At 47.8% G+C, this 25,038-nt stretch overlaps 2 protein-coding genes across 2 annotated transcripts; both read right to left on the bottom strand.

Annotated features, from left to right (window-relative positions):
* Nucleotides 1-10,687: 10,687 nt before the first annotated feature.
* On the bottom strand, nucleotides 10,688-12,146 carry LOC310697189 (E3 ubiquitin-protein ligase RNF167-like). The gene has a single exon (XM_083483511.1). The coding sequence runs from the start codon at nucleotides 11,775-11,777 to the stop codon at nucleotides 10,716-10,718; it is 1,062 nt and encodes a 353-aa protein (XP_083339637.1). The 5' UTR covers nucleotides 11,778-12,146; the 3' UTR covers nucleotides 10,688-10,715.
* Nucleotides 12,147-21,571: 9,425 nt separating this feature from the next.
* On the bottom strand, nucleotides 21,572-22,940 carry LOC310697203 (E3 ubiquitin-protein ligase RNF167-like). The gene has a single exon (XM_083483528.1). The coding sequence runs from the start codon at nucleotides 22,591-22,593 to the stop codon at nucleotides 21,676-21,678; it is 918 nt and encodes a 305-aa protein (XP_083339654.1). The 5' UTR covers nucleotides 22,594-22,940; the 3' UTR covers nucleotides 21,572-21,675.
* Nucleotides 22,941-25,038: the final 2,098 nt, after the last annotated feature.

The following is a 25,038-nucleotide window of genomic DNA, read 5'->3' as shown; positions in this document are numbered from 1 at the left end:
GACTCAACATCAGGAAGAACTTTCTGACAGTAAGAGCTGTGCGACAGTGGAACAGTCTCCCTTGGGAGGTGGTGGACTCTCCCTCCCTGGAGGCTTTTAAGTGGAGGTTGGATCTGGCGGAGATGACTGGCAGAATTCGAGACCAGGGAGAAGAGCAAGTGGAGGAAGATTGGGGGAAATTTAAAATCTATTTGCAGAAACTCTGTAAAATTTCTGAATGTTGATGACATTGAAATGAACTGTGGGGGCTCTAGCAATAAGATTAAATTAACAAATAGACAAACTAAGGGCTATGAATTTGCTGAACCAACTTTTAAAAGGGATACAAGAACGGGGGATGTGAGGAAGTCAGGAAAATATGTGAATTTAAGATATAAAACCAAGAAAGAGGGAATTTTTGTGTTTTTCTTATCTGCGTTTTTTCTTTTTTATTATTAGTTTTCAATGTATGTATTTTTGTATTTTTGTGTTTAATGTTTGTAGTGTTGTATTTTGTGGTATGTATGTTGTGTTTTTATATTTTCTTTTTTTTGTTTCTGTATTCTTGTTATATTGTGCATTGTTAAAACTTAATAAAAATTTTATAAAAAAAATATAAATAAAAAAAATTAAGTGGAGGTTGGATCTGTCGTTGAGCTTCCTTCCAGATCTACTATTCTACCCAGTGCTTTTTCTTCTGGGGGGACGCAGGGGTACGCATACCCTAAATATTTTGTGAATATAAGTTTGGCCTCATTGAGGGGTTGTATTTCAATATGAGTAGGAAAATAAGAGTACCCCTAAACATTTTTTTAAAAGAAAAAAGCACTGATTCTACCCATTCTAAATATTTTTAATTGAGTTTTGAATAAATGCACAATTAATGCCACTGTTTTGAATTTTATTGGGTTCTTCTTCTTCTTTGGCAATCCCTCGTTGCCAAGTAAGATTGTCTTTTATGAGCACGGTTTTAACAGTGAGTCTGTAAGGGACTGTGGAGGCCAATTCTGGATCCACACATCCTTCCACAGTGGGGACATTGGTTTCCAGGCGGGAGTTGATCACGGTGTGGATTTGCCAAGCGTGCCTTCCTCTTAGCACGTTTCTCCCTTGTGTCCTGAGTGTCTTCAAAGCCCACGACACCTTTGGTCAAGGCTGTTCTCCATTTGGAGCGCTCGCAGACCAGTGTTTCCCAGTTGTCGGTGTTTATACTACATTTTTAAAGATTTGCCTTCATAAAGTCTTTAAACCTCTTTTGTTGACCACCAGCATTATGCTTTCCATTTTTAAGTTCGGAATAGAGGAGTTGCTTTGGAAGACAATAATCAGGCATCCGCACAACATGTAGTTGATGTTGAAGAATCATCGCTTTGAAACTGGTGATCTTTGCTTCTTCCAGTACAATGGCATTAGTTTGCCTGTCTACCAAAGTGATGTATAAAACTTTTTGGAGACACCATTGATGGAATCTTTCAAGGAGTTGGAGATGGCGTTTATAAGTGGTCCATGTTTCACAGGCATACAGTAAGGTTGGTAGTTATTAGATGGTCGCGCGAAGCACTATTCTGAATAATGCTTTTTATAGGGTAGGGGGCACCGGGTGTGAGGTTATGGAATCAAGGGGGCAGTGGCCCAGAAAAGTTTGGGGACCATTGCTCTACGCTTTAAAGTACTTCCTTTTTTTAAACATGATTTTTATTAAGTTTTCCATGTTTCATTACATTTCCATATCAAAAATCAAAAATCCACAACTTAAGACATTGCTTAAATAAAGCATCAACCTCCTTCCCTCCTTCTAACTGACTTCCACACAACTTTACCAATTTCTTCACGTTTCTATATCCACTTTTTTACCTTATGTCAATCTTTTAGCATTCACCTCTTATATGTAAATCGGCTCCTTGTTTTCCCATTACCAAGCATTTCAACTCAAACCTACAAATGTTTTCAACTGTTTGCAATTTTCTTTCATACGGAGTATAAATTTGCTCCAGTCCTTTTGAAACAGTTCATTGCGCCGATTCCGGATCTTCCCCGTCAGCTTTGCCAACTCCATGTATTCGACCATCTTTATCTGCCAGTCTTCCAATGTAGGAAGTCCTTGCTGCTTCCATTTCTGGGCCAGGAGTATTCTTGCAGCCGTTGTGGCATACATAAACAAATTTACATCTTTCTTTTGAATTTCCTCATCAATTAGCCCCAACAGAAAAGCCTCTGGGTTTTTTTTTACTGAAATTGAGCTTTAAAGTACTCCAAGCTTTTCTGCTAATTTCAAAGGGACTGTGTAGCCACTCCAGGAATGTGGCCATGGTGCAGGGACTCTCCCAGCCACATAGCTGTCAACCGTCCCTTATTTGGTGGGAAAGTCCCTTATCCCAGCGCTGTGTCCCGCTGCTGTCCCTTATTGATGATGTCCCTTAAATTTCCCGGGTTTCAAAGGAAGCAGCTCCTCTCCCTCCCTCCCTCCCTGCCGGCCAGGGAGGAGGGATGCTCCAACTGTGTTGCTTGGCTGCGTTGCTCACCCAATAAGGAGTCTAAGAACGACTGGGGGGTGGAGCTTCCATGCTTTGTGCCGATCAAATTGGCCGTGTTGCCTGGGGACTCGCCTTTGCTCAGCGCTTCCCAGCGGAGAGGTGACGGTGGTTTTCCTTGCTGCATCCCCTTTGCCGGGTTGCTGCGCTGTGGGAACCACCGCTTGAGGCTTCGTTTGGCTGCTGGCTGGGCTTTCTGCCTTTGGCTCGGGAGCTGGTTGACTAAAATCCCTTATTTTGGCTGCTGGTCCCTTATTTTCGAGGCTGCTGGTCCCTTATTTTCGAGGCTGCTGGTCCCTTATTTTCAAATCTGTAAGTTGACAGCTATGCCCAGCCATCCCCCCAAGTACGCCTTGCTCTGAGGAAGGACCCCTTTCCTATCCCTCCCATTAATAGGAAAGGAAAACATCCCCCAACTCCCTCCACAAATGTGGATTTCGTGCTTCGGCTTCCTAGCGAAAACTCAGTTGCAGATGGAACTCTAGAAAGGCTGGGAAAGCTTTGCATTATGTGTGTTTGTGAATATGGGGAGGGGAGAGAATATCAACTCCAGCCACTGTCCCCACCGTTGAGATAACTAGGGACGCCGCGAAACAAACTGCTTTTAATTAGAGCAGGTGCTCGTTGCCAAAGACACCCAAGAGAAACAGCGGCCGCTTTCATCCAGGGAGGCCTTCGGAACGAGGAAACAATCTATCGGGCTGTTGTGGTTGTTTGCTAGCGATGGAGGCAAATGGATTTTATTTTGTTGTTTCCATTCTAACGAGAGACCTGCCTAACTTGCACCAAATATGCACGCTATCCTTCGAAATCTGCACTTTCCTGGATTTAGTGATGCCAAGTAATATATACAGAATTGCACAGCCATGGGGGGGGGGGGATTGCTTGCACAAATCTGCCTATTAGTCAAAGGCACGCAAAATGTATCTTTGCACAGATATGGTGATGAACTATCACGAGGATTTGGGTTTAAAAGGAAAGGTGCAGAATTGTGGGAAACTGAATAACAGAGTCATTGAGTTGGAAGGGGGAGGTCCAGCCCCCTGCAAAACAGGAACCACAGCTTCAATACCTGAAGGAGCGTCTCCACCCCCATCGTTCTGCCCGGACGCTGAGGTCCAGCACCGAGGGCCTTCTGGCGGTTCCCTCATTGCAAGAAGCAAAGCTACAGGGAACCAGGCAGAGGGCCTTCTTGGTGGTGGCGCCCGCCCTGTGGAACGCCCTCCCATCAGATGTCAAAGCGATAAATAACTACCTGACATTTAGAAGACATCTTAAGGCAGCCCTGTTCAGGGAAGTTTTTAATCTGTGATATTTTACTGTATTTTTGGTTTCTATGGAAGCCGCCCAGAGTGGCTGGGGAAACCCAGCCAGATGGGCGGGGTACAAATAATAAAAAATTATTATTATTATTATTATTATTATTATTATTATTATTATTATTCAAAATCCCTGACAACTGGCCCCGCAAACCTCTGTTTAAAAACCTCCAAGGAAGGAGAGTTCGCCACCTTCCAAGGAGTCCTTTCCACTGCCAAATTCTTGCTGATGTTTCGTTGGAATCGCCTTTCTTGCAACTTGAATCCATAGGTTTGGGTCCTCGCCTCTGGAGCAGTGGGGGAAAAACCAGCTTTCTCCATGAAAGAGCCCTTCAGATCTTGGAAGATAATAATAATAATAATAATAATAATAATAATAATAATAATAATAATAATAATAATAATTTATTATTTATACCCAGCCCATCTGGCTGGGTTTCCCAGCCACTCTGGGTGGCTTCCAACAGAATATTAAAATACAATAACCTATTAAACATTAAAAGCTTCCCTAAACAGGGCTGCCTTCAGATGTCTTCTAAAAGTCTGGTAGTTGTTTTTCTCTTTGACACCTGGTGGGAGGGCGTTCCACAGGGCGGGTGCCACCACCGAGAAGGCCCTCTGCCTGGTTCCCTGTAACCTCACTTCTCTCAGGGAGGGAACTGCCAGAAGGCCCTCGGTGCTGGACCTCAGTGTCCAGGCGAACGATGGAGGTGGAGACGCTCCTTCAGGTATACTGGACCGAGGCCATTTAGGGCCTTAAAGGCCACCACCAACACTTTGAATTGTGCTCGGAAATGTACTGGGAGCCAGTGTAGGTCTTTCAAGACCAGTGTTATATGGTCCCAGCGGCCGCTCCCAGTCACCAGTCTAGCTGCCACATCCTGGATTAGTTGTAGTTTCCGGGTCACCTTCAAAGGTAGCCCCACGTACAGCACATTGTAGTAGTCCAAGCGAGTGATAACTAGAGCATGCGCCACTCTGGTGAGACAGGTAGGGTCTCATCCTGTGTACCAGATGGAGCTGATAATCAGCGATGGTTCTCTGGCCCATTGGGGCAAAGAAAAGAAAAAAGATTGCCACCCCTGCTTTAAAAAAGAGCCAAACCTTTTACATTTTCTGCTAGAATCGGATGCCAATTGCTTTCATGGTCTCCCCTTCCTGATGGGACGAAGCCTGTCAAATTTCAGGAAGAGAGGTTATTCCACGTAGATGCTTTTGCAGCATCGTTTGCAAGTGAAGCTGATCTGAATCTTGCTGCCCCTTCCCCTTCCTCCGGCTTCCGTAACTGATGTGGGAGACTGCATTAATATTCCTTTCTCTTTCCTACTTCCATCTCCTCCTTTGACTCCTCGCAAGTCAAAGCTGCCAGCTAATTAAGGTCTGCTTTTGTGCATCTCCTTCTCCTTCTTAAAAGTCATTCCAAGAAAATTGCAGTACATCTGATAGCTAAGTAGGAAAGGATGGGGGAACCTGATTGGACGGCCCTTCCCTGGGAGAGGCTGACGAGGGATCTGTCTTGTATTCTGAGTGGCCCTCGATGAAGAATTATAATCTAGCTTCAAGTGTGCACATCAGGAAGTCAATCTGGGAAGCGTAGTACCCCTGGCTTCTGCCTTCATCAAGTTGGTCAACTGCTAACCTTTGTAAATGAGTTCATGAAGATACCAACAAAAGGTACCGTATTTTTCGCTCTATAAGACGCACCAGACCACAAGACGCACCTAGCTTTTGGAGGAGGAAAACAAGAAAAAAAATATTCTGAATCTCAGAAGCCAGAACAGCAAGAGGGATCGCTGCGCAGTGAAAGCAGCAATCCCTCTTGCTGTTCTGGCTTCTGGGATAGCTGCGCAGCCTGCATTTGCTCCATAAGACGCACACACATTTCCCCTTACTTTTTAGGAGGGAAAAAGTGAGTCTTATAGAGCAAAAAATACGGTAAGTTCAGTGTTGTTCACAATACCAAGAGATGCTAGTGAAGCTGTAGATGGATGTTAATGAAGTTGTGGACAGGGTGTTGGCATTTTGCACCTTTTTTGCCCTGGCAGTCCAAATAATCAAGAGGCCGCTGTTTGTCTCCGATGGGGCCCTTTTACTGGGGCTTGCAGGTAGCCAATTCCCAAGGTAGCTTTCCTGGCTCCTTCAGTGGTCTAATCTCAAAGCCTTGATGCGTCTATTGATATTCACTAATAATAATTCAAACCAAATCTTATTAGAAATAACTTAACGCACTTCTAAATATTCAATTAAAGGGTGGCGCTGTGGGTCAAACCACAGAGCCTAGGACTTGCCGATCAGAAGGTTGGCGGTTCGAATCCCCGTGACAGGGTGAGCTCCCGTTGCTCGGTCCCTGCTCCTGCCAACCTAGCAGTTCGAAAGCACACCAGCGCAAGTAGATAAATAGGTACCGCTCTGGCGGGAAGGTAAACAGCGTTTCCGTGCGCTGCGCTGGTTCGCCAGAAGCGGCTTAGTTATGCTGGCCACATGACCCAGAAGCTGTATGCCGGCTCCCTCGGCCAATATAGTGAGATGAGCGCCGCAACCCCAGAGTCGTCCACGACTGGACCTAATGGTCAGGGGTCCCTTTACCTTTACCTAAATATTCAATTAAATCAAAAATACATATCCATTATATGTGAAATGAGACTTACTACAAAACGTTATACAAATATACTTACAGTGGTGCCTCGCAAGACGAAAAGAATCCGTTCTGTGATTCTCTTCGTCTAGCGGTTTTTTCGTCTTGCGAAGCAAGCCCATTGACAGATTAGCGGATTAGCGCTATTAGCGGCTTTTAGCGGCTTATCGGCTGATCGGATCAGCTGATAAGCGGCTTAGCGGCTTAGAAAAAGGAGGGGAACCCGCAGGAACTCGCAAGACATTGTCGTCTTGCGAAGCAAGCCCATAGGAAATTCATCTAGCGAAGCACCTCCAAAACGGAAAACTCTTTCGTCTAGTGAGTTTTCCGTCTTGCGAGGCATTCGTCTTGCAGGGCACTACTGTACATTTCATAGAGAATAGTATTTCTTCACACTCTTTCATTACTAACTCTTTCATTACTAATTTTTCAAATGCTTAACTCAGTCTTTGAAAAATCCATCAAAGTCAGACATTATAAGTTCATCTTAGGTTGGGTAGTCTCTGTGGCTTTGCGTAAGGTTTTGTATTTTTCTCAGGAGATTGATAAAGAATGCATAATTATTTTGGTGATTATTGTGTGTATATTAGCCGCCAACGTGTTGCATGAGTCGTACTACTTCTCTCTGCAACACAGGTTGCATTTTTCTAACTTTTGTAAATGAAGCACACTGCACAACCCACCTTCCTTGGTGCATTTTGATGAGCGACCTCCCATTTAGACTGAATCCTAGAATTGTAGAGTTGGAAAGGGCCTTCTAGACCAACCTACTGCAAGGCAGGAATCTCAACTCAAGCATCCCTGACAGATGGCCGTCCGAGCTCCAATGAAGGGAAGCCCACCATCGCCCAAGGCCATTCATTTCCATGCAGATTTTCCCAGGTTCACTCCTCAGCATCTCTAGGTAGGGCTGAGAAAGACCCCTGTTTGAAATCTTGGAGAGCAGCTGCCAGTCAGTGTAGGCAATATTGGGCTAGGTGGACCAGAAGTCTGAAGCCGTATAAGGTAGCTCCCTATATTGTAGCCTTATTGGAGTTCACCGATAGGGTCTGCGTTGCTCCCGGGAGGGAGGAAGGAAGTCGAATGACACTGAGGTTGATTCAGAGAAAGAGCTTATTCTGCTCTCTGGATAGCAGAAGGCACTTGTGTGGTCAGTTCACAGCAAGTCCAAAGAAATGAGAAATTTCATGCAATATATATATCCTCCAGGCACCCCTTCCCCAGGAATCGAACCACGTCAGCTTATACACGTAAGTTGACATCCATGACCATAAACAGATATTCCTGTTCCGGTACTCTAGACCATAAAAGGTTGTTCCTGTTCCTATACTCTTATCTTGGGGCAGGAGGTCACCACCTCTAAGAACACTCCTGGCGCCATTCTCGGACTAGGTCTGTGCGTCAGAGTGTGGTCAGGATGTAAGATAAGACCCAGACGTGCCACCCCCGCTCCACTTTGGAATGGACAAGGCCATTCATTAGGCGTCACGGACTGATAAAGGAGAGAGCTTTGAGCACTTGTTTATACAGCTGGGTTTTGGCTCAAGAGCTCAAGTTAAAGCATTTTAGAAATGCTCCCTTGGAGAAGGAAAAATGCAGATTTCGGGGCCTGTTTTAGACTGACTGCCCAGTCAGGTTTTGGGGTTTGGGAAACCCATTCCTTCAGCTGAACAGCTCTTCCCACCAGGACGTCCTTCCTAACATTGAATCAGAATCTCCTTTCTTGCCATTTGAGTCCATTCGTTTGGGTCCTGCCCTCTCAGCCACCTCCTCTCCAGGCTAAACATAACCAAGTCCCTCAATTGCTCCTCATAAAGGCATGGTTTATTGCTGCTGCGTCAAAGTCTCTTCCCACACCGGTTCGTGAAATTTGGCTTTCATGATATGTTTTGTTGCCCAGTGTGGTGAAAGCCAGTGTGGTGTAGTGGTTAAGAGCGGTGGACTCGTAATCTGGGGAACTGGGTTCGCTTCCCTGCTCCTTCACCTGCAGCTGCTGGGTGACCTTGGGCTAGTCACACTTCTCTGAAGTCTCTCAGCCCCACTCACCTCACAGAGTGTTTGTTGTGGGGGAGGAAGGGAAAGGAGAATGTTAGCCGCTTTGAGACTCCTTCGGGCAGTGATAAAGCGGGATATCAAATCCAAACTACTACTACTACTACTACTACTACTACTACTATTTTTCTTCTTCTTCTTCTTCTTCTTCTTCTTCTTCTTCTTCTTCTTCTTCTTCTTCTTCTTCTTCTTCTTCTTCTTCTTCCCAGTGGCCAGGGATGATGGGAATTGCAGTCCCAAAACAGCTGGAGGGCCAAGTTTGTAGATGCCTGCCTTTGATTCATAACTTTGATTACATTTTCTCTGTTGTTTGTTGGCATCTTTACATTGATAATAATAATAATTAAAACTTCGAAGAAAGGAAAAAACACAGAAGGGGGGAGGGTAAGAAGCTTGGACCACTGTCAGGGTTGATGGGAGTCGAGAAACCAGCAATATAGAATCATAGGCTTGCAAATTGGGACACCCAAGGTTCATCTATTCCAACCCTCTGCAATGAAGGAGTTGCAGGAAAAGAATCACCTTCTGGGCAAGAGACTTTGGGCACAACATACAGCTTACAGCTTGGGAGAAGTTATGGAATTGGGATTTAAATTCACGGTATGTTATACGCTGCAAGAAAATATATATACGCTGCATATGGAAATGATGTACCGATGGTATTTAACTGCTAGTAAATTAGCAAAAGGGATGCGGGTGGCGCTGTGGGTTAAATCACAGAGCCTAGGGCTTGCCGATCAGAAGGTAGGCGGTTCGAATCCCCGCAATGACGGGTTGAGCTCCCGTTGCTCGGTCCCAGCTCCTGCCAACCTAGCAGTTCTAAAGGAAGTCAAAGTGCAAGTAGATCAATAGGTACCACTCCGGCGGGAAGGTAAACGACGTTTCCGTGCACTGCTCTGGTTCGCCAGAAGTGGCTTAGTCATGCTGGCCACATGACCCAGAAGCTGTACGCCGGCTCCCTCGGCCAATAAAGCGAGATGAGCGCTGCAACCCCCGGGGTCGGTCATGACTGGACCTAATGGTCAGGGGTCCCTTACCTTTACCTTAAATTAGGGGAAATGTACTGTATAAAACATGCTCAAATGTATGCTGGAATTGTAAGGAAAAAGAAGGCACCTTTGACCATATGTGGTGGAATTGTAAGGCAGTAAAAGGATTTTGGGAAATGATATATAATGAGTTGAAAAAAATGTTTAAAACAACCTTTGTTAAAATGCCTGAAGCCTTCCTTTTAGGAATTCTAGGTGCCAAAATCCCAAGGGAGCAGAAAAGACTATTTATGTATGCGACCACGGCTGTGTGGATGTTATTGGCCCAGAGATGGAAAGGAGATAAAGTCGCTACCAGAGAAGAATGGCAGATGAAGTCGATGGACTATGCTGAAATGGCTAAAATGACCAGAAGTTTCAGAAATCAGGAGGACCAAAATGTTAACGAAGAATTGGGAAAATTTATAACTTACCTTAAAGACTGTTGTAAACAGTTAAAATCGTTAGTAGGATTGGAATAGCACTTGTCGTTTAAGGTTGAATTCTGGACATTAATGGAAGAGGGTAAAGGGTTTGGATGATCATCAAAACGCAGGAGGAATTGATTAATAATAGGACCCACAAAGGGGAGGATGTAAGTTCAGGAGATTCCTTGGAATCTTGTTTTTGTGATTTATGTTGGATATCTCTCTGTAAAATTTTAATTTGAAAAGCCAGCCAGCCAACCAACCAACCAACCAAACAAACAAACAAACAATTAAAATAAAATAAAATAAAATAAAATAATCACCTTCCAGCTGTCACGTTTTGGCCAAGTGCCAAATAAATACTCTCTGTATTTTCTGATCCTCATCAGAAAGCCCCCCCCTTTTGCCACTAACATTGCGGAGCAGAATAAATTGCGGCAATCTCCTGCACTGTCATTCTTTCCTATCCATTCTCTCTCCCACCCCCCTGCCCCATGGGTCAGTTGTTTGCCTTCCTTTCTGGTTGCCAAGAAGCTCTGAGCAGAACTCCCGTTTCGGCCAAACTTTTGGGGTTTATCACTGTAGCAGAGAAACCGGTCATTCTCTCTCCCTCCCCATATTCCACATCCTCCTCCACATATTCCACATCCTCCTCCAGCCCTCCATGGCTGATTATTGCCCCTTCCTTGGTCATTGCAACAGGAGGGACCACACCTTCCTCATTCTTGGTTTTATTATATTTTTCAGAACTGGGAAGGGAGTTGCTGGGGGAGCAAGAGGCAGGCTGGTTGGTCCACGGCGGTTCTGGCTTTGCTGGGCCACGGGGTCCGGCGGCTGTCCCTGGCGGCCCCCTCTTTCCACAGCCTCACCGCTTGCAAACGGGTGACCACCATGACCCTCTGCATGCAGAGAGGGCAGGTCTTGCTCCTGGCTTGAGTGATGTGCCAGAGGTCGATGCACTTGCTGTGAAAAGCATGCGAGCAGGAAAGGACCTTCAGGCTGTCCCTCTCAACGTACTTCTCCAAGCAGATGGCGCATTCCTGGTACCTGGAGCTGGGGAAGGAGAAGGTGAGCAGCTCCCCCCTGTTTCCTTGGAGGCGGAAGCTTCTTCCCGCCTTCCACCTGTGGCACCTCAAGAGGTATTTCTCAATGAGCAATGCAGCTATCAAGGCGGACACCGGGATGCAGAAGAACCAGAAAGTGTGGAGAAGTGAAAGCTGAGAGCAGGGCCCGGGCAGCTGGATGTGACACCTGCAGGGGTGCGAGGAAGAAATTCGGGTGGTCCCAGAAGCCACCTTCCAGGTGAAGTGGAAGTATTCGGGCATCAGGACCACCGAGTTCAGCTTGCCGGCCGCATGAAGCCGCTTCAGGATCCTGGAGGCCACATCTGTCGTGAACACAGCAGGGATACGGATGTGATGCACGGTGTCTGGCTCTCTCACCATGCTCACGAGCGTCTGGGAGTCGACGTTGTAGATGATGGCAGCGTGGAAGCCAGCTTGCTGGGCGTGGAGGACCTTGGTGGTAAAGGAACAGTTGTATCGGCGGATGAGCACTATGAAGGCTGAGGAGGCGTTGGGCGGACCTTTGATGGGGAGGCAGGCGTTTGCGGGGCTCGCTTCGACCAGGGACCCTGTGAGCCCTTCCGTGGGGAGCAGGGGCCCAAAGAGAGCGGGCAGGGCCCTGAAATCGAGGCTGGGGGAGTCGTGGCTGTGGACGGCGCGGATGAAGGCTCTCCCCGCTTGGACTTGGAGGACCAGGAACATGGCAAGCACGTGGGAAGGTGGCGGAAAGAGAAGTCGCATAGCTGGTGGTGCTTTCAGAGATCTTAGGGCTGTGCTGAATCCTACCACAAAGGTCAACACGACTGGGGTTGGCTTGAAGGGGAGCTTTGCGAGTCTCTAGAAGAGGAGCTGTTTCCTCAAGATGTTGACCTGCGTTTCCATGAGACTGAAGCGTTGCGGCAGAGGTGAGAGGTAGGTCTGACCAGGTGCTTTGCCCTTTCCCTCTGCCCTCTCAACAGGCTGGGCCTGTTGGCTTCTCCTAAATGACCCCAGCCACTTCCTCCAAGTGGCCTCCTAGAACTTTCTCCCTGGCCCTTTGTGACCTCACCGTCTTGCCTTTCTCGACCACCACACCTGTCTCTCTGCTCTCCCCATGGCTTCTGGGAGTTAGTTCACTAAGCCCGTTCTTCTTGGAGAGCTGCAAATTGACTCATCTCCCATCCCAGGACTCTGCCCAGTTCCCCCCCTGGACTGGCAGAGGACACACCTGCAGCGTAATAATCTATCATTTATACCCCGCCCATCTGGCTGGGCCTCCCCAGCCACTCTGGATGGCTCCCAACAGCACAGCAAAAATATAACAAAACATCAAACGTTAAAAACTTCCCTAAAGGGGGCTGCCTTCAGCTGTCTTCTAAAAGTCAGGTGTTTCCTTGACATCTGATGGGAGGGCGTTCCACTGGATGGGCGCCACCACCGAGAAGGCCCTCTGCCTGATACCCTGTTACTTTGCTTCTCGCAGGGAGGAACAGAACGATGGGGGTGGAGACGCTCCTTCAGGTATACTGGGCCTTTGAGGCCGTTTAGGGCTTTAAAGGTCAGCACCAACACTTTGAATTGTGCTCGGAAACGTCCTGGGAGCCAATGTAGGTCTTTCAGGATTGGTGTTATATGGTCTCGGCGGTCGCTCCCAGTCACCAATCTAGCTGCCACATTCCGGATTAGCTGTACATTTCATACCCTCCAACATCCCTCAGATGGAAACAGGGGCATTTCTCACCCACCCCCCTAACTGACCCTTCAAAAAAGAAAAAGGTAAAGGACCCCTGACAGTTAAGTCCAGTCATGAACGACTCTGGGGTTGCGGCGCCCGTCTCGCTTTCAGGCCAAGGGAGCCAACGTTTGTCCGCAGACAGTTTTCCCGGGTCATGTGGCCAGCAGGACTAAGCTGCTTCTGGCGCAACGGAACATTGAAACCAGAGCAGCACACAGAAACGCCGTTTACCTTCCCGCCAGAGCAGTACCTATTTATCTACTTGTACTTTGATGTGCTTTCGAACTGCTAGGTTGACAGGAGCAGGGACAGAGCAATGGGAGCTCACCCCATCGCAGGGATTCGAACTGCCGACCTTCTGATCAGCAAGCCCAAGGGTGGTTTAGACCAGTGTTTCCCAACCGGTGTTCCACGGCACACTAGTGTGCCACGAGACGTTGCCTGGTGTGCCGTGGGAGGGAGGCGGGCGAGTCGGGCAGCGAGAGGTGGGGCGGCGACGGCGAGGAGAGGCCGCCCAGCGCGGGGCTCTCGCCGTCTGCCTGCCTGGCTGCCTGTGTGGCGCTGACGTCACGGGGCTGTAACGTGCCCCACATAGGCACACGCGGGGCAGCGAGCGAGCTCCCTCCCACATCCCATCGCCGCTCGCTTCGGCCGGCCTACTGGGCTGTCGCAGGCGGAAGGCCTGCGCATGCGCGAGGTTTTCGCGCCTTTGGGATTCCCTTCATGCCTTCCTCCTCCCGGGTCCTTGAGAGCGCGGGAAGCGGCAGCGCGAGACCGGCGTTGAGCCTGGTAGGTATTGCGCTTGCCAAGGCAGTCATTTGGGAAATGAAAACTTGCAAAGCAAGCAACCAGTTCAATCTGAAGTACGTGTATGCTTAATATCCTGTATCTGAAACCTGTTCTGCCCCCTCCCCCACACTTGGTGCCATTTTCATCTACACATGCAGCAGAGTAAGTTGACCCAGAATAGTACCAATTCAGATGGCAGATGGGAGAATGACAGTGCTGAATGCTTTCCCATGTAGAACAGTCCCTGCAAATAAAAACCTAGCATATTTGGAAGAGGGATGCTAGCCTAACCATTACCTTCTATGCTGTTACTATTTTTTTATTTTTTTTTACATAAGTAAAAAGTGACCTTTCCCCATCTGGCATGGTGGTGTGCCTCGAGATTTTTTTCATGAAACAAGTGTGCCTTTGCCCAAAAAAGGTTGGGAAACACTGGTTTAGACCACAGCGCCACCAGCATCCCACCCTTCTATGCCCCCCTTTTTGTCACACCCCGTTTCCTAACAGTAGAAGGGCAAGTGCCACCACCATTACCCTAACAGGTCACAGGACAGTCGACCTTCAACTCCATTCTTTGGAAGATTTACAAAAAGGAAAAACACACACCAATAAATAAATCTTAGAAACGGTCTAAATTAAACGCAGATGCACAAAGCATTTCCCGAAATCATGGGCAGGCAAACTAAGGCCTGGGGGCCCAATCGCCTTCTAAATCCGGCCCGCAGACGGTCTGGGAATCTGTGTGTTTTTACAGGAGTAGAATGTGTCCTTTTATTTAAAATGCACCTCTGGGTTATTTGTGGGGCCTGCCTGGTGTTTTTACATGAGTGGAATGTGTGGTTTTATAGTCATACCTCGGGTTACAGACTCTTCAGGTTGCGCGATTTCGGGTTGCACACTGCGCTGAACCCAGAAGTACCAGAACGGGTTACTTCTGGGTTCCGGCACTTGTTCATGCGCAGAAGTGCTAAATCGCGCTTTGCGCATGCGCCGAAGCGCCGAATTGCAACCTGCATGTGCACATACGCAGCGCTGCGGGTTGCGAACGCTGTGGGTTGCGAACGTGCCTCCCGCACGGATCATGTTCGCAACCCAAGCGTCCACTGTATTTAAAATACATCTCTGGGTTATTTGTGGGGCATAGGAATTTGTTCATATTTATTTTTTTCCAAATTATAGTCAGGCTCCCCACAAGGTCAGAGGGACAGTGGACCGGCCCCCTGCTGAAAAAGATTGCTGATTCCTGCCCTAAATAATCAAAACTCCTTGTGCTCTACTCTGCTCCCCTTTCTTCCCGCCTAGGGCAGTCCTGCCCTCTGCCTGCTCCTCAGGGCTGGCATGTCGTGTGGGGCTGGGCATCAGCGGCCACAGCCTCTCTTCCTCCTCCTTGCCCTCTCTCCAGCAGCTGCTACGAGCTGCCCAAGGGAGGAGACTGGTAGCAGCAGCCATGGAGAGGCAACAGAAGGCTACCTCGCAATTGCTGCAGCCGCCGTCGGTCAGGACAAGGGCTGGCTCATTCTCCGCCCCGGGGCTTGGTGGTGGCAGCGCTGGCGGGGGGAAACAGGGACATTCGTGATCAAATCAGAAGCAGGAGCGACTTTTGTTAAGTTGTGGTTGAACATGTCAGACGACACAGCGTTTCTGCAAACAGTCCTTGTTTATTCACAGGCCAGAACAGAACTGAGCTGAAGGGTTCAGCCAACCTGCTTATATAGAGCTCAACTACAAAGCAACAGTAACCACTTTCTGTAACTATCCAATCACTGAACGTCACTTTCATTTCCTTATTTGCATATGTGGACCTGAGTGAAAACTATCTACAGTATCCCCCTGCTGGCCCAGGGTGAGAACTCCAGTACATAACACTTTTCATAATTCCAGTACTGTCCCAGGGAAATTGGGACACGAGGAGGGTTTGCTAACTCTTCTGGAAAAGTCAGAAATTCCGTGGGATAAACATCTTAGAATCACAGAAACAAGGTGGGGCTTTATCAGCACCCAGCCCCACCATGAGGGGTTTATGGGGAGGGTCTCTCAAGGAATTTTAACGCCTCTCGGAGAGGAACAAACTATCCATTTCAGTCCCTCTCCATTTCTCGTTTTTCCAGTCTTATAACCAGTTCTCCAGTTCTCTGCATATTTGCCTTTTTAAAAATCTCTGTGTCAGAATATAGCAACTATGGAGAAAATCGCACGTGGTTTGAAATTTAGACAAGTGCTAGGACCTCCAGACTCTTTTCATGTGGCTTGGCATTCTTTAATTTCATATACAGTGAATGTTATTTTTCCCAGATCACTGTAGCCATCAGCTTGGCATATCTGGCGATTTTCTTGGCTTTAAAAATTATTTATCCATTTAAAAATCCTCTCCAAATAAGCACTTTTCCATATGTAGTTTTGACTAACACAGACAATTCTTGCAAGCAATGTCTGCTAATGCATTTTTGTATGTTATCTTCACCAGAATACAGTCGTGCCCCGCGAGACGAATGCCTCGCAAGACGAAAAACTCGCTAGACGAAAGGGTTTTGCGGTTTTTGAGCTGCTTCGCAAGACGAATTTCCCTATGGGCTTGCTTTGCAAGACGAAAACGTCTTGGGTTTTTTGCAAGTTTGTTTCCTTTTTCTTAACACCGTTAATACAGTTGCAACTTGACTTCGATGGAGCAACTCATAGAACGCGGTGTGGTAGCCTTTTTTGAGGTTTTTGTTGATTTTTGAAGCTTTCCCAAAACTTTTCCGACACCGTGCTTCGCAAGACGAAAAATTCGCTAGACAAAAAAACTCGCGGAACGAATTAATTTCGTCTTGCGAGGCACCACTGTATGTATTTTTATGCATGCTTTCTCCTGTTGCTTTCGCTACATTTAGCTACTATCCCAGCTCTTCCCCAGACTCAAGGAAGCCTTTAAAAATTAAAACATGGAGAAAATCCAGAAAGCTAAAAAACATACAAAAGATAATAGCTAAATATCAATTACCGCAGCAGAAACAAAGCAATACAAAAGCAAATCTGTTAGAATGCAGATAGCAAAGACAGCCAAATACTACAGTGGTACCTCGCAAGACGAATGCCTCGCAAGACAAAAAACTCGCTAGACGAAAGGGTTTTTTGTTTTTTGAGCTGCTTCGCAAGACAATTTTCCCTATGGGCTTGCTTCGCAAGACAGAAACGTCTTGCAAGTTTGTTTCCTTTTTCTTAACACCGTTAATACAGTTGTGACTTGACTTCGAGGAGCAACTCATAGAACGCGGTGTGGTAGCCTTTTTTGAGATTTTTAAAGACTTTGGTGATTTTTTGAAGCTTTTCCAAAACTTTCCCGACACCGTGCTTCGCAAGACAAAAAAAATCGCAAGACGACAAAACTCGCGGAACGAATTAATTTCGTCTTGCGAGGCACCACTGTATTTGAAAGTCCTTTCCTTAAAAAAAATCCAGTCGTCAAAAGCCTGTTGGAATAAAGCAGTCTTCACTTGCTGGTAGGAGGAGAACAAAGAGGGAGAAAGTCTAGTTTCTCCAGGCAGGGAGTTCCACAGTTGCCTTGGAGCCAAAGGCTCGGGGGAGAGGGGTGCGGGACAAAGAGAATTTTTGTAAACACTGTGTTATGTACTAAGCTTGGATCCTAGAACAATAGACAAGTAGGATCCTAGAATGCAACAACTGATTGGCTTGCAGGAAAAGACCAATCAGGCTCCAGGAGGGAAGCAGAACCAGCCAATCAGACGGGACTCATTCTGTAAATAATGCATATAAAAGCCTGAGGTTTGGGGGGCAACTCAATCCCTGTTTTACAAGCTGCAATAAAGAGCATGAAATCACTACAGGACTCCGCGTATATTTCACACTGGTCGGTTGGATGACTGCATCACAAAATTCGGAGAAGTGGCGTGTTTCGGTTCTCATCGTTTCAAGAAAGTTCAGGTTGGATGGATTCAGGTTTTAAATGTGAACTGAGTCGAATTTCTGACCCCTATGGAGATGTTCTATGGGGTGAAAGCAGGAGTTTGCGAGGCAGCGGTGGTTTGCTTTTAAAGCTTCTTCCTAAACGTGCTCCACCACGTCCCCAATCCGTTCCCATCCATCTCCTCGCATTACGGAGAGGGTGTTTGGTTTCTTCAGCTGTCAGGAGCAAAACTCTGAACTTTTGTCCGATTACCCCAGAGAGCCCTGTTTGCAGCTTAGCTGTTTGGTCTCTCTTTACAAGGGGGGAGGAGAGGAGACATAACGCGATGGAGAAACACACTGTGCCGAAACAAAAGATGTTTATGCGGAGGGAAGGCAGGGGAGGGAACAGTCTAGGCCGGGACTGCAGGGAAGGAACAAAAGGCTGGAAGCAAAATAGGACAATGGAAGGATGCAGAAAATGATTTGCTCGAAAGAAGAGGTCCTCCAGGAAATAAGAAGGGTCTGCCTGCTGGACCCACATCTAGACCCACATCCTTTCTTCAAAGTGGCCAACTAGATGACCCAAAGGATCTTGGAGGGGGTTGGACTACATGACCCTCAGGGTCCCTTCCAATACAGTGGTACCTCGGGTTAAGTACTCAATTCGTTCCAGAGGTCCGTTCTTAACCTGAAACTGTTCTTAACCTGAAGCACCACTTTAGCTAATGGGGCCTCCCACTGCTGCCGCGCCGTCAGAGCACGATTTCTGTTCTCATCCTGAAGCAAAGTTCTTAACCCGAGGTACTATTTCTGGGCTAGCGGAGTCTGTAACCTGAAGCGTATGTAACGCACGGTACCACTGTAGTAGTAGTAGTAATAATAATAATAATAATAATAATAATAATAATAATAATAATAATATATTTATACCCTGCCCACCTGGCTGGGCTTCCAACAAAACACTAAAATACAATAACCTATTAAACATTAAAAGCTTCCCCAAACAGGGCTGCCTTTAGATGTCTTCTAAAAGTTTGGTAGTTGTTTTTCTCTTTGACATCTGGTGGGAGGGCGTTCCACAGGGCGGGCGCCACCACTGAGAAGGCCCTCTGCCTGGTTCCCTGTAACCTCACTTCTCGCAGTGAGGGAACCGCCAGAAGGCCCTTGACGCTGGACCTCAGTGTCTGGGGAGAACGATGGAGGTGGAGACGCTCCTTCAGGTATACTGGACCAAGGCTTTAAAGGTCAGCACCAACACTTTGAATTGTGCTCGGAAATGTACTGGGAGCCAGTGTAGGTCTTTCAAGACCGGTGTTATATGGTCTCCCAGTCCCCAGTCTAGCTGCCGCATTCTGGATTAGTTGTAGTTTCCAGGTCACCTTCAAAGGTAGCCCCACGTACAGCGCATTGCAGTAATCCAAGCGGGAGATAACTAGAGCATGCACCACTCTGGTGAGACAGTCCACGGGCAGGTAGGGTCTTAGCCTGCGTACCAGGTAGAGTTGGTAGACAGCTACCCTGGATACAGATTTGACCTGTGCCTCCATGGACAGCTGTGAGTCCAAAATGGCTCCCAGGCTGCACACCTGGTCCTTCAGGGGCACAGTTACCCCATTCAGGACCAGGGAGTCCTCCACACCTGCCCGCCCCCTGTCCTCCAGTACTTCTGTCTTGTCAGGATTCAGCCTCAATCTGTTAGCCGCCATCCATCCTCCAACCGCCTCCAGACAACTCTACAATTGTGTGATTCTGTGATTTGAGGAGCCCCAAAGCAGGACCTGACCATGGCGCCACACTTCCTAGCAGAGGATATTCAAATGTTTACTGCCTTTGGCAGTGCAAGGAGGATGTTGCCACTCTGCTCAGCGATCACAGATAAGTTTATCATCCTCCTTGAGTTTCCCTAATCCTCTTTTAAAGCCACCGTCATTTCCTCATGCAGGAATGAGTTTAACTCTGCACTGCATGAAGAAACGCTTTCTCTTATCTGTCCTGAATCAGCTTCACTCATAGAATCATAGAATCATAGAATCCTAGAGTTGGAAGAGACCACAAGGGCCATCGAGTCCAACCCCCTGCCAAGCAGGAAACACCATCAGAGCACTCCTGACATATGGTTGTCAAGCCTCTGCTTAAAGACCTCCAAAGTAGGAGACTCCACCACACTCCTTGGCAGCAAATTCCACTGTCAAACAGCTCTTACTGCCAGGAAGTTCTTCCTAATGTTTAGGTGGAATCTTCTTTCTTGTAGTTTGGATCCATTGCTCCGTGTCCGCTTCTCTGGAGCAGCAGAAAACAACCTTTCTCCCTGTGACATCCTTTTATATATTTGAGCATGGCTATCATATTCACTCAATGTCCACCAGTTCTAGAGTTGGGAGAGAGGGAGGAAAACGTTCCTCTATCCACTTCCTCTGTGCACATACTCACCATGCCCCCTCTTAATGGACCCCCCCCCCGCTAAGCTAAAAAAAAAAAAAACCCAAACAAGAAAACCCTAAAAAGAAAACAGAAAAGGTAAAGGACCCGTGGGCGGTTGTTGTTGTTGTTTAGTCGTGTCCAACTCTTCGTGACCCCCTGGACCAGAGCACGCCAGCCACTCCTGTCTTCCACTGCCTCCCACAGTTTGGTCAAACTCATGCTGGTAGCTTTGAGAACACTGTCCCACCATCTCATCCTCTGTCGTCCCCTTCTCCTTGTGCCCTCCATCTTTCCCAGCATCAGGGTCTTTTCCAGGGAGTCTTCTCTTCTCATGAGGTGGACAAAGTATTGGAGTCTCAGCTTCAGGATCTGTCCTTCCAGTCAGCACTCAGGGCTGATTTCCTTCAGAATGGAGAGGTTTATCTTCTTGCAGTCCATGGGACTCTCCAGAGTTTCCTCCAGCATCATAATTCAAAAGCATCAATTCTTTGGCAATCAGCCTTCTTCATGGTCCAGCACTCACTTTCATAAAAACGACTCTGGGGTTGCGGCGCTCATCTCGCTTTCAGGCCAAGGGAGCCAGTGTTTGTCCACATACAGCTTTCTGGGTCATGTGGCCAGCAGGACTAAACAGCTTCTAGTGCAATGGGACACCGTGACGGAAACCAGAGCGCATGGAAATGCCGTTTACCTTCCTGCCACAGCCGTACCTATTTATCTACTTGTGCTGGTGTGCTTTCGAACTGCTAGGTTGGCAGGAGCTGCGACAGAGCAACGGGAGCTCACCCCGTCGTGGGGATTAGAACCACCAACCTTCCAATCGGCAAGCCCAAGAGGCTCAGGGGTTTAGACCACAGCACCACCCTTCCTCATAGGAGAGTTGCTCCAGCCCCTTGATCATTTCAGTTGCCCTTTTCTGAACCTCTTCCAGGTCTGCGTGAACCACCCACCCACAATTTGCAGGGGATGCTGGACTTGCTTTGCTCCACCCCCAGACAGAGCACAGGGAAGGATGAATCGGTGCCTCTCAGGTGCGCTATTGGCCAGCGAGGGGGGAGGCTGCAGCAGGCCAGCAGAATTCTTCCCTGGTGGTCACCAACAAACCAGTCGTGTGGGATTAGCCAACCACGGCTTGATTTGGAATTTGGGGCACAAATTCCACAACCGGTACCCAGGACTGTCTGCCAGTGTGGTGTAGTGGTTAAGAGCAGTGGACTCGTAATCTGGTGAACCGGGTTCGCTTCCCTGCTCCTCCACATGCAGCTGCTGGGTGACCTTGGGCCAGTCACACTTCTCTGAAGTCTCTCAGCCCCACTCACCTCACAGAGTGTTTGTTGTGGGGGAGGAAGGGAAAGGAGAATGTTAGCCGCTTTGAGACTCCTTTGGGTAGTGATAAAGCGGGATATCAAATCCAAACCCTTCCTCACTTCCACCACACTGCAGGAGGATTTCCTGCCCCCAACTTGGAATATAAACAGCCAGGTGCTTCCAGACTGCCCTTTCCTCATTGAACTATTTGACATCTCACCTGTTTGCCAAGGTGTCACCCATCCACCTGGGTTCACCTCCTCCAGACCGCCAGAGCTTCCAAGAGACATGCGCTTTTATTTATTATTTTTTTGGAAAAGAAGAAGGGGAAAAAAACCCACCCAAACCCTTGGCACACATCTGTACCTAATTCTGAAATGTAAACACAGAATCTCAATAAAAGGAAGGGGACAACGGCTGATGTTTGGGAGAATTTTGTTGTTTCTGATATTTCGTGTTGGGCCTCCCTCCTTCCATCTCCTCCTCCTCTTCCTTCATCCAGCGGTATCCCGCGTGGCAGGCCTAGATCACAACGCCAACCTTCTGCTTGCAAATGGGGCAGGTCTTCCCACTCCTGGGTTGGATGAGGAGCCAGGTGTTGATACAGGTGCTGTGATAGGCATGGGAGCATGGCAAGATCTTCAACTTCTCTCCCACCTCGTAATCTGCCATGCAGATCACACAGAGGTCGTAGCTGTCGCCTCTCCTGAAGGTCTTCACCCTGATGCCTTGTCTCCGCCGGTACCACTTCAAGCATCCGGCGAAGACCAGGCCGCTGACTGCCAAGCTCAGGAGGATCACGAACCCAAACTCTCGGAGGAATTCCACAATCAGTTGTTGGGTGCAGTAGCCCGGCCAGAACTGCAGGTAGTGGTGAGCTGGGTCCCAAACGGAGATGTCCATGTCATCATCCCAGCAGGGATTGTAATAGCCTTGAGGAACCACTGTCGTGACCTTGGTGCCGTTCCCAGAACGCACCAGCCCCCTCAGCACCTTGGAGGCTGACCCACCAATGAAGAGGGACGGAATCAAGATCTTCTTCTCCTTCGGGCCTTCCACCTCAACAGCCATGCTCACAAGCAAATCAGAGTAGAAGTTGTAGATGACTGCCGCCCGGTAGCCAGCTTGCTGGGCGTGGAAGACCTTGAGGCCGAAGGGACATCCATACCGACGGATGAGGGCAATGTAGCCCAGCGGAGAAGTCTTAGGAACCAGAGGGGCTACTAGGGGTTGGCAGGCATTTGGGGGCACCACCTCGACAAGGTAGCCCGTGAGCCCCAGTTGGGGGAGCGGAGGGCCGAAGCAAGCGGGGACAGCTTTGAAATCGAGGCAGGTGGAGTTCTGGGTGTAGACCAGGTAGACAAACGGCTTGGCCAAGGTGACCTCTAGAACCAGGGAAAAGGCCACCAGCGAAGGAGGAGAGAGAAGCGAGAGCTGCATCTTGGAGGTCACCTTCCGTGGACAAGGATGGTGGGGTGGAGAGCTTGGTGGGAAATCCAGGTCTCACCTGCGCATCTTGGAGAGCTGGGTTGGGACCACGGAGGCAAGGCCAACAGCAAGGCACACGCTTCTCACAGGGACGGTTCCTTCTCCAGGACCAGCTTCCAGAAGAGCTTTTCAATCATAGATGTTGGTCACCTCCCATCCACACACTTCCCACCACTTGCACCTCCGACCTTCTCAGCAATAGTTGTTTGGAAACTGCCTGGCCCCTTATGACATCACTCACTGACTACATCCCTGGCTGGTGAGCAGAGGAAAGAGTGAGAGCAAACAATGTCATGGGACTCTCACACAAACGTAAGGAGAGCCTGGCTGGGTCAGGTCAATGGTAGCATCCTGCTCAGCACCCTGTTTTCACAGCGACCAACCAGATGTCCCAATGGGGAAGCCTGCAAGCAAGACCCAAGAGCCCCCTCGGCTCTTGTGGTCTCCACCAACTGGTTTTCAGAACTGCCTCCAGATGGAGGCAGAGCATAGCCCTTGTGGCTAGCAGCCTTTAGATAGTCATGAATTTATCTCAGCAACTTTTCCCGGTAGATCTTGCCTCAATAAGGCAGTTGTGATTACTGTAGGTCTCCTCCTTTCCACAGTTCCTTAAGTCTCCTCTTCTCCTGGGTCCTTCCCAAACAATCTGATACTTCTTCGTCTTGTTCATCTCTGCTCCACTCTCTTCATGCCTCTTCTGATCCTGACAGACCGGCAGTGGGACTGGTCACAACAGGAGGGGGAGAAGCCCTGGATTCGTCAGCCACCTGCCTCATCTCTGCCTCTTGGCCCCCTTCCTTTCCATCCCTATCTTCTGCCCCTGAGCCTGGACATCTCTCTGTCTCAGCCTCTTCCTGCTCACTAAACCCTGTTGCCTCCTCCTCCCAGTCTTCTCCCTCTTCTCCCTCTGACCAGGACTCTGTTGTTGTTTCCCCCCCAAAAATATCTATTTCCCACATTTATCACAAAAAAGACATAACAAACCACATCACAAAGAAAAACACATTACACCACAATAAACAAAACTAAACACAGAGGAAATTTGTATCTTTAAATATCTAATTCTCATTACATTGATAACTGACTTCCTCAAACCCCATCTATCTGAATTTCATTATATCACCTATATAACAGTTCTCCATCTTCATATTTCTAATAATATTAACTCCTTTCATTAACTAAACTCTTCTCCTTTATTAATATTCTAATCCTTAATATTTACTACACACGTTCTTATTCTACCCCTAAGCCTATTTATTATTTCCAAGAATTTTCTATTTATCTTATGTCACAATATTTAGCTAAATATTTTTTAAATTTCTTCCAATCCTCTTGTATCTACTCTTCTTCCTGGTTGTGGATTCTTCCAGTCAAGTCGGCCAGCTCCAAAAAGTCCAACATCTTCATCTGCCATTCTTCTATTGTTGGTATTTCTTGAGATTTCCAATTTTTGGCTAATAAAAGTCTTGCCGCTGTAGTGGCATACAAAAACAATCTGACATCTTTTTTGGGCAATTCCAGTCCTAATATTCCAAGTAGAAAGGCTTCTGGTTCCTTAATAAATGTATTTTTCAACATTTTTTTTAAACTCATTATAAATCTTTCCCCAGAAGTCTTTCAACTTGGGACACGCCCACCACATATGATAAAAGGTACCTTCTTTTTCTTCATATTTCCAACATAGATTATCATTTGTATGATAAATCTTTGCTAATTTGACCGGGTTTAAGTACCATCTCTACATTATTTTAATAATATTCCATACATCACTACTGGCCATAAAGAAGGCTGATCGCCGAAGAATGGATGCTTTTGAATTCTGGTGCTGGAGGAGACTCTTGAGAGTCCCATGGACTGCAAGAAGATCAAACCTCTCTATTCTGAAGGAAATCAGCCCTGAGTGCTCACTGGAAGGACAGATCCTGAAGCTGAGGCTCCAAGACTTTGGCCACCTCATGAGAAGAGAAGACTCCCTGGAAAAGACCCTGATGTTGGGAAAGATGGAGGGCACAAGGAGAAGGGGACGACAGAGGACGAGATGGTGGGACAGTGTTCTCGAAGCTACCAGCATGAGTTTGACCAAACTGCGGGAGGCAGTGGAAGACAGGAGTGCCTGGCGTGCTCTGGTCCAGGGGGTCACGAAGAGGCGGACACGACTAAACAACTAAACAGCAACAACATGCAGTAAACTTAACCCCTTTCTTCCACAGGCTTTCCCAATCTTCCAACATCTGAGCCTTCATCCCTTGGGGCCTCCCCAGCTGGTGTCCCCCCCCCCCCAGTTCTTGGCATCCAGCCAATCCATGACACCACCCCAGCTAACAGGGTAATCGCTAGGGTGCTCCCAAGAGCGATGACACCATGTCTTCTGCGCTCCAGCCACCGCCTGAGTTTCGT

The sequence above is a fragment of the Podarcis liolepis genome, assembly GCF_965112155.1.
Source record: "Podarcis liolepis genome assembly, chromosome: 18".
Classification (NCBI taxonomy): Eukaryota; Metazoa; Chordata; class Lepidosauria; order Squamata; family Lacertidae; genus Podarcis; species Podarcis liolepis.
Note: the sequence above shows the minus strand (reverse complement) of the source record. Positions and strands in the feature narration are given on the sequence as shown.

What these genes read in the sequence shown, in the direction of transcription:
- LOC310697189 (XM_083483511.1), bottom strand. Translation starts at nt 11,777, where the DNA reads ATGCGACTTCTCTTTCCGCCACCTTCCCACGTGCTTGCCATGTTCCTG.
- LOC310697203 (XM_083483528.1), bottom strand. Translation starts at nt 22,593, where the DNA reads ATGCAGCTCTCGCTTCTCTCTCCTCCTTCGCTGGTGGCCTTTTCCCTG.